The 9,427-nt window shown below is 47.2% G+C and overlaps 1 protein-coding gene across 4 annotated transcripts in view; it reads right to left on the minus strand.

The window, feature by feature from the left end:
- Positions 1 to 9,427, minus strand: part of LOC147256712 (ERC protein 2-like) — a 139,293-nt gene that overhangs the window by 120,402 nt on the left and 9,464 nt on the right. For all 4 annotated transcript variants that reach the window (XR_015117947.1, XR_015117948.1, XM_086214937.1 and 1 more), the window contains exon 4: positions 3,395 to 3,550. Coding sequence is in view for 2 of the 4 variants with exons in the window: in XM_086214937.1 (XP_086071063.1) it covers positions 3,395 to 3,550 (156 nt within the window). In the remaining 2 variants the exon portion in view is untranslated. The remainder of the gene's footprint in view (positions 1 to 3,394; positions 3,551 to 9,427) is intronic.

Consider the following 9,427-nt stretch of genomic DNA (forward strand, 5'->3'; position numbering starts at 1 on the left):
AAAAAATCCCGTCCTTTGTTTATCAACTTCTCGGCTTTACGTCATGCATTCATGCAGATTTTCCGAACTAACCCTAACCCTAACGACCCAAAGTCCACTTTATCCACTCGCATGTTCAATTCATCACAAAGACTTTGATTTGAGCTGAAAACTAAAGCTGCATCAACAGTCACCAGATGTTTTATGCAGTTTTGCTGCTGTGAATCTTCAGTCTCCTCAAGTTTATAGCAACAATTATGTGGCTTCTGGAATCTGGACTCACTGAGAAGACTTCACGAGCCACATCAGCTGAAGTGATATTTAACAGAACGTTAGGAGCAAACGTGTTTTTGTGCAATAAATTTTGAATCCCATGATTAAAGTGTTTATTTTTACTGGAGCAGATTTGCATACAAAAGTTGGCATAACTTCAATCATTCATTCCTGATATTATAAGCTATATTATCTCAGCACATTAACTGTATGATGATACTTTAATTTGCAGAGATGATACACGACAGAGTCATTCGTTATGGGCCTGAACTCTCAAGAGTGGAGTGGAAAATCCTGCAGAACCGAATCCACATCGCTGAAACATTTCTCTGTCTGAAGGAAGGTAATCTAGAGGTGGTCAAAAAAGCCACGAAGGAAATCAAACGCACTGAGAGAGGGAGGTTTCTGTGCCGAGGCGAACTCTGAGCAGGAGATTGTCATCTGTCTGCTGGTGCCAAAAAGCCACAAAGCTGATTCAAAGGGAGATTTCTCTAATTGTGTGAGCAGGCTTCAGCTCATAACGAGGGAATTCGGACTGGACTAGTCTAGAACCCGGCCATTCAATCACTTGTCACAGCAGGAAAAAGAAGAACAGAGTAAAAGGGGACAGGGGGACAAAAGGCCAGGTGACAAGAGAGTTGGGCTGGCTCATGTGAGAGGATGGTAAGGCCTTGAGGAAAACAAGTGAGAGTGGACCAAAAATACTGCAGGAAGAGAAAGGTCAAAGGGCAAGGAACTCAGATTCAGACAACTGTGAGTGGAACTTCTGCTGGCTTTGTAATCCAGGGAGGCAGGCGGGGAGGAGGGGGGAAGAGGGAGGTGGGAGGTGAGAAGAGAGAGGAGGGAGGTGGGAGGAGGGAGGTGGGAGGGAGGTGGGATTGCTCGGACAGAAGACACACATGGTGACAAGGTCTGCTCCTTCAAAGACAGTAAGACAGGAAGACAGCAAGCCGCAGAAGTACCACCGACAGCTGTCTGGTAAACCAGAACATCACGCTTGATGAACAAAACTTGACCTGGACAAATGAACCCGCCCACTCCTATGCCTACTTATCACACACGCACACTGTTGGATATTTTCATGTTCTCAGAATCCACTTTCTAGTGTTCAAGCAGATCAAAGCCCAGAGAGGAAACCAGAGAGGCCAGGGATGCCCGTCAGATCCCAGTCTCACCTCAGCACCAGTCCCCTGCACCGCTGAAAGACCAGGACCCAGAGCACTTCAAAGATATAGAATGAACCCATGTGCCTGTGTCGGCCTTGTGTGTGGGGTCCTGCGTTTCTGTGAGACTGTTTGCAGACAGATTAGACTTGGGAGGGCGAGTCCGGCCCATCCCGTCACGTATATCATCCCAGGTGGGTGACAAGGGAGCTCTTTCCTCTCTCACTGTGAGCTCACGCTCGTCTGTCAGAGCCCCGTTCACAGAAACCATGTCTTTCATTACTGCATCAGAACGTCTCCAATGACAAATGTTTCTTGTGTCTTCACTCCCTCGTCCTCTGTCCCTCTTTCTCTCCGCTCATTTTCCTCCTCCCATTTTGTTCATGTCCCATCTGTCTGTCATTCTCTCTCTCTCTCCTTTCCCTTTATGTGTCCCTCCCTTTCTGTCTCTGTCTCTTCTCCATCTTTGTCTCTGTCCCTGTCCTCCGTCTCTCTCTCTCTCTCTCTCCCTCCAGCAGGTCAAAGCAGACGTCCGTCCCCACTGATCCTGGATCTGCTCTACCTGCCTGCTGGTAAAGGAAGGTTTTCATCTCTGCTGTCTCAGATGTGATTGTTCATGGAGGGTTGTTGGGTGGAGCTTCATAGAAGGAGGGAGGTTCTTCACCTTCTCTACTAGGAGGCAGGTTCTACTCCTGTTCTACGAGGAGGGAGGTTCTACTCCTGCTCTACTAGGAGGCAGGTTCTCCACCCACTCTACTAGGCGGGAGGTTCTACTCCTGTTCTACTAGGAGGGAGGTTCTCCACCTGCTCTACTAGGAGGGAGGTTCTCCACCCGCTCTACTAGGAGGGAGGTTCTCCACCCTCTCTACTAGGAGGGAGGTTCTCCACCCTCTCTACTAGGAGGGAGGTTCTCCACCCGCTCTACTAGGAGGGAAGTTCTCCACCCGCTCTACTCGGAGGGAAGTTCTCCACCCGCTCTACTAGGAGGGAGGTTCTCCACCCGCTCTACTAGGAGGGAGGTTCTCCACCCTCTCTACTAGGAGGGAAGTTCTCCACCCGCTCTACTAGGAGGGAAGTTCTCCACCCGCTCTACTAGGAGGGAGGTTCTCCACCCGCTCTACTCAGAGGGAAGTTCTCCACCCGCTCTACTAGGAGGGAAGTTCTCCACCCGCTCTACTAGGAGGGAGGTTCTACACCTTATGTAGCCATTTAAACTCAAACAGACCAAAAAGAAGCGCGGGCCTGGCAAACGTGTGACTGACCAACACGACTGACACCAACTGTAGAGGCAAGTTTGAATGACCTGTGGATTTGTTGGGCGACAGGAAAATTCCATAGGTGTGTGTTCCTTCGACTGGTTTGGAGCAGCTCAGAATGACACCAGAAGATGGCGGTGCAGGCAACATTGCACCGAGTAGAGGAGATGCTAACAGCAAAAAGCTTGTGAGGAATTACATTCGGTTAGACAAGGTGTTGCTGTTCTTTTGTACCAGCTGCTACTGGACATGTTGCTGCTGTCTGGAGAACAAACAGGGTTCATCTCAGAGGGCAAAAATCAGAAACGCGAACAGCCAAGCACTGAACTCAAGACTTCATATAGGGGGGTTTACAAATCAGTGGGTGATGTCACACTTGTTCTAACTACGAAAAACTATGGTGAACCCGTTGTAACCCGGGTTCTGTTCCATGGACTGATTCAGATGCGCACGCGTCAAAGCGAAGCAGCATTTCTTAAGCTTATAGAAGAGCTTCAAAAGAGCAGCGCACAACGTACTCTAGTATGCACTGAAGCCCTCACACATCCTCCCCCGGCCTCCATTGCATCCCAACAGCCACCAGGCGCACACAGAACGAGCTCTAGCATGCAGCTTGACCGTCACAGGTCCTATTGCAGGTATTTATGATGTTTGCACACCGGCATGCATCAGTCAGGTCGTGCAATGAGGAATCGTCTCAGGTGGCATGCGCAGAAATTCTACCTTGGTCTTCATGAATTTAGAATGGCTCTTGTAGGCCTCCACCTGCTTGAGCTCATCCTGCCTGTCATCAGGGTGCAGCAGGCCACTGGTCTTTAACATCTGGACCTCATCCTCCAGGTCTCTGATGTTCCTCTCCAGGGAAGAGATCTTGGTGTCCTGCACCAGCAACAGCAGGCAGGCAAAGAGTCAAGTTCGATGCAGGATTATCACACTCTGGCCTTTACACAGACATCACCACAAACCCTGACTGGATGAACACACGCCGCAGAATAATAAACCATTACAATATGGAAATATGGAGAACAGAATATTGTAACAAGACCTGTGTCTAGATTATAGCCTATTAATGTACACCCAGGCGTCTGATGGGCAGTCATGGAAATATCAGTGCAGCATCTATGAGGGAATGGAAGGGTCTGTCAAGGACAGGTCCTGAGCTTGTTTAGCTGCATGGCTTCAGACATACGTTAAATGCTAAACCTTGGAAGAGAAGACAAAGGTAATTGAATAAATGGAAGCAGATTGCATGATGCCATCAGCACAAACCACAGGCATCATGTAAGCATCTGACCTCTATTACTATCTCTGACATCAGCCCTGCCCAGAACGCCGTGCTGCAGATATCACCCCAAACACACACAGGATGCACAACGCGCTGCCATTATTGTGTACAATTTTTCTTAACTGGTGTCACGAGTCTACTGGCTTGGAAAAATGCACACAAATGACTGATAATTTGAAATGTCAGCTCAAACACTGAAATAGCGTAAGAAAATACAAAGAACGTTTGTGTAGATGTGTTTTCAAAAATAAAATGTTGTAGCAAAAAAACATCAAGCCATGTCTGCAGCATTTGTGCAACACCGTTCAAAATGACTGGAGGAGTTTTGTGGTTCTGTAATTGCGCAGGCTGACATCGTGATAGCAATTTGACTAATCATGCAGCACTAATCAGAATCAGGGCTGGACAATCCATCTTAATGGCAACACGGCCTGCTGCAATTTTCAAATCGCAGGAAGCTGCAATAAATGTTAAAGATTCATTTATCAAAATATCATTTTTAATCAGATATTACGCTGCCTGCACATCGCACACGACAGACTTCAGGAAACAACTTTGTTTGATTCAGTCCACACAAAACTCACACCATTGAGAAAATGCAGTTTAAAATGAGAATGAGTCAAATTTAAACTCCTCTCATATCACAAGTCACACCACAATCACAGTATCAGAACAATTAAACCAATTAAAACCATTTTCAAAGTCATGCAGCGATGAAGCTATGCAGTACAATGAAGTGTGTGAAAGGTTACTGACTTTCATTTACCAAAACAGTCAAGACGAGACCCTCAGACATTTACAGGAGCAGCCTCAACTCATTACACACACACACACACACACACACACACACACACACACACACACACACACACACACACACACAAATAATTTTCACTGCTTCTTGATTTATGTGCGATAAGCTACTCTTTATCTTTGATACCTGATCACAAGATGTGTCTGCTTTTCAGAGAGAGAAAAACATCACACAGAGGAAAAGAGGAAAAGCAAACCCAAAGAAAATACCAGGAGGTGTAGCAGAACTCAACAGTCAGTACAACATGAGTGCATGTTCATGAAAGCTGGGCCTCCAAACCGCTGTAATATGAACTACATGATGGTGCTGCATTCCAACCCAGGAGGAATTTACAGTAACAGGACAGAGAACACAAAAAATACTGTGTATTTGTAGCATGTTGAGTTGAGGAAAGCATCGAGGGGTCAGCACTCGTTACTGTACCTGCCAGATAACGTCAGGATCAAAATAGAAAGGTGGAGTGGTGCTCTGCAAGGTGGAAATACAGGAAACATCACGTATGACATCATATCCCTCCATCGCAGCAGATCATCAGAGAATGTCAGCCTCCGCGAATCCTTCATGCCATGTTTGTTTTGCCTTTTCTATTCAATACGGTCAAATCTAATTTGGCTTCTCATGCCTTCACACCACTGTGGGCACCCTGGGCTAACACATGTGCACTTTGTTAATAGGCAGACAAATCACAAAGTATGTGTTAAAAATAACTGTGGTTTCGCTGTAAAGGAGCCACTTTGGAACAAGCATTTTGCTGAAGGAACACTAAATATGCATGTGTGGGTTTGCACGCAGACACATGGGGGAGTCAGCTTCATTTTTCACAGCTCTAATGACTTCAAAGCCCTGAGATGAGAGTGAAAGCTTCCATATGTGACATTTGAAACAAATTGAATGAGCGCTCGACTCTGCGTGGGCCTGTAATGGACTTTCCTTGGGCGCATAGATACTCGGAATAAAGAGATAATGTTCCTAGATTGTGCATGAATGTTTGTCACTGCATCTAAGATGGTGCCAGATCCTCTACTCCTGCTCATGTTACAGCAATGCTGATCAATTATTGAGGTTCTGTAAGTAGCTGGTATCAAGCTAAACCATGAAAAAGCTGCAAGTAAAAGAGCAAATTACACTGGAGAGCAACAAGCTCACGAAACCTCCTGAGGTCCAAACTGATGTCTACATTGTTTTGACTGAAAGATGAGACCCACCGCCAGGCCTACCTTCATGTCAATAACAGTCTGCAGAGCTCTGGTTTTAGCCGGGTCGGCTGGGATCTGGTTCCGACGATGAAGTTCTTGGGGAGGGACCCGGTAAAAATAAGCCTGGCGGCTCATCATCTTTTACACCAACAGCTTCAGTGACACTTACTGCTGTCAAAAAAAAAAGATTTTGGCTTTAATCCACAGTGAAGACTTCGTCAGTCTCAAGCAGCAGGAACTTGTGTGTCTTTGGTCTGCTCTTGATCACGCGTCAGCTCAGAGACGCGCTTATCTACCATCTCAGTCCTTCCTTATTTCCCTCTCAGTCTATACATCTCTCTTTCTTACATCACTCTCGTGTCTCCCTCACAGACGTCTCTGCCACACCAAAGCTCTTCTACAGCAACACTTTCAGCCAGCACATGCGCTTAGCTTCCACTATTTATAATTAATGGTAGCTATGACCTGCAACTGTGCCTACACACGCACACACACACACACCTAGTTAAACACATTTTGATTCAGGAGATGTTGCAACTTCTTGCTGTGTTGAACTTTTACGGCCGTCTCATGTTGTTGTCTGAGGGCTGCAGGATACCTGCTGACATGTGTAAGCAGGATGGACACACACTGTGATGCAGTGGGATACCAGAGCCTAAATACGCACCCGCTCCCCAGGCATTCCCCCCATGGTCTGTGTGTGTGTGCGTGGGTGCGTGCGTGTGTGTGTGTGTGTGTGTGTGTGTGAGCACCCTGGATGCGAGTACCACAATCTGCAACTGGATATTGGACTTCCTCACAAAAGACAGTTGGTGAATTGGTGGCCACACCTCCCTCCACTCAAGTGCTCAACACTTGAGCCCCCCAGGGCTGTTTGCCCCCCCCCCCCCCCCCGTTCATGCCGTAAATTCAAGATTGCAATCACATGCATGATAAGGACTGAAGACTGTGGAGGACATCGTGCTGATCAAGAGAGGAAATAAACAATCCAAATCCAATTTGAGATCAATCCTGCTGGTCCCGGGCATTGAACCAGCAACTCTCTCCAGCCTTGACCCTGCCACTGCCCTTCAATGACTTTGGAGACCTTCCCTCCATACAAAGGAACGTGTGGGAACCATATTTGACACCAACACCATTCTAAGACCAAGATGTGTAAAACTGATGAGCTGGGATTGAATTTATGATTTATTTGTTAATCCATCGATGTGTAAAGGGACAGGAAACTTAATCTCATTCCTCAACCCTCTTGTAGATGAATTAATCTTTAGATCTGACTCAAGCATGAGGTCACTCTGGCACAGCTGATGAAGGTGCACCAAAGAACAGAGGAATAAAGCGGCAGACACAAAACAGATGAGACGAGCACCAAAAACGTTCATGGGGAGCAATGTGACAACAACAGCCAGCCATGATTTCCCAGTCCTCCCATTCATCCAAGTTCTCCCAGTGAGTTTAGGAGACAAGGGTCTGATCCTCTTGTCCATGTCAACTAGGGATAAGCAGGGATTATTTCTGCCTCCCACTGACAGGCGGGCCCCGGTCCGCCTGAAGCCTCCACTGACCAGTGAAGTATTTGTCCGTCAGAGAGTGTGTGTTTTAACTCCTTACCAGTGATGAAAGCTGTGAAACGGTTGTGTCCATCAGCAGGGATATTAAGTCATGCAAGAGGAGCATGTCATCAAAGACTGTCATCTCGGCTGCACATGTGTCAGAGCACCGAGCATATGGAATTAATAGGATCCAAAGTAACACTATAGCAATAAGTGCCGGCATCCTGAGAGAAGGATACGGTCAAAAAGTTCAATTCTAGCCTGAAGGCAATGGTGTCATATACGCCATGCACAGACAAGAACATGCACAGACCCCCCCCCCCCACACACACACACACACACACACACACACACATACGCACTCATACTCACTCATCAATCACATTCCCATCCCTTCTCCATCTGTGAGAGAAAGGGGGAAACACATTTGCTTGCCACAAATGTGAAAATGTGTGCGCCTATGAGCTTGGGGGCTTAAAAGAGCCATTTGCGAAGAGAAAAAAAACCCTCTTGGAATCAAAGACTAGCAGAAACTCGGGAGGGGGGGCGATGAGAAGGTTTTAAGGGGTGTATTTTGTCCTGATAAACTTTTCCGCTCAAACATTCTGGGAGATCAACAGAGCATGGCGAGTATGTGGTTCCTGGGGTGTGGTGGGTAGCAGCAAGCGCATGCGCGTGCGCGTGCGTCCTGAATGCTGATGGTGTTGTCTTTCAATGTTAGCTGAGAGCAGCTTTGTTAGCAGAGGCTAACTGGTTGGTTACAATCAAGGACTGAACACCAAAAAGGCCCCGTGTTTTACTGGAACCTGAGCGTGTGAGTGTGAGGCGAGAGAAAGAGAACAAACATAGAACACACAAGCAGATGTGAGGGGAGAATTGTGTCATGTCAGGGGGTGGAGATGGGGGGGCCTCATGACCTCTAACACCAGTCTCACTAGAGACAGACAGACAGACAGACAGACAGACAGACCAGTAGAGCAACACTACAGATGCTGCCGCAGAGATCCAGAGTCTTCATCGGAGCTCAGAATCTATCCAGAGCCCTTAAAGACCAAGTCAAATCTGCAGTGCAATTGTGTGAAAGTAGATATGTTGGTGCAAAACTCTCACAGGGTGCGCATGTGTGTGTGCACGCCCTTGGCAGCAGGTCAGCACCGGGCAGGAACAGACCAGTGGTGTGGCTGTTATTACTGGGTCTACAGGGACCTGGCAGCTGGGGAGAGTCGATTAGGCCCAGATTTATGCCTCTCAGCATGTGTGTGTGTGCGTGCGCCATCAGGCATTAAACATGGTAGTATGGAATGGCAACAGTGGTCGCACGATAGTGGAACACTGCCACTCTGTGGACACTGCAAGTACTGTAAGTGTCTACATTCTTCCTGTAGCAGCTGAGGTTGTTACGATCAACATGCTCAAACTAACTTCTTTACACCTGACCTCCACAGTATCAGGTCACGAAAACAGACAACACATGTCAGGAACAAAGTCAGCAGGCTGACATTCACTACGTGTGTGAATGTGTGTGCAGCTGAGACACTCGGCTGCCGTAAAACACAAGCAAGACAACACAACCACACAGTCAACGTCCCGCCGACAGCATCAGTCCTCTCTGAGACCAGACACACTCCTCAAGAAGGTCCAGACATGAGCACACACAGCCGGTTCAAGGAACCTCACATCTGGTGATCTGTAAGACCTCAGCGGCACAAAAGCCAAAGAAACTGGAAAAAGACGAAAGGTGATTTCTATCTGGACTCCTCTCAGTTCCTCATGAACCTGCACCCGCAGAAACAAGTACAAAACCCTCGCCCTGAGTTTCCTTACACAAGGCCGAGAGTGAAAATCTCCAAAACAAAATGTAGGTAGGAACATTTCAAAAGTAAAGCAACAATTCATCTTCATATCAAG

The sequence above is a fragment of the Aulostomus chinensis genome, chromosome 9 (genome assembly GCF_037954235.1).
Source record: "Aulostomus chinensis isolate RoL2024-O1b breed Wild chromosome 9, RoL_Achi_v1.0, whole genome shotgun sequence".
Classification (NCBI taxonomy): domain Eukaryota; kingdom Metazoa; phylum Chordata; class Actinopteri; order Syngnathiformes; family Aulostomidae; genus Aulostomus; species Aulostomus chinensis.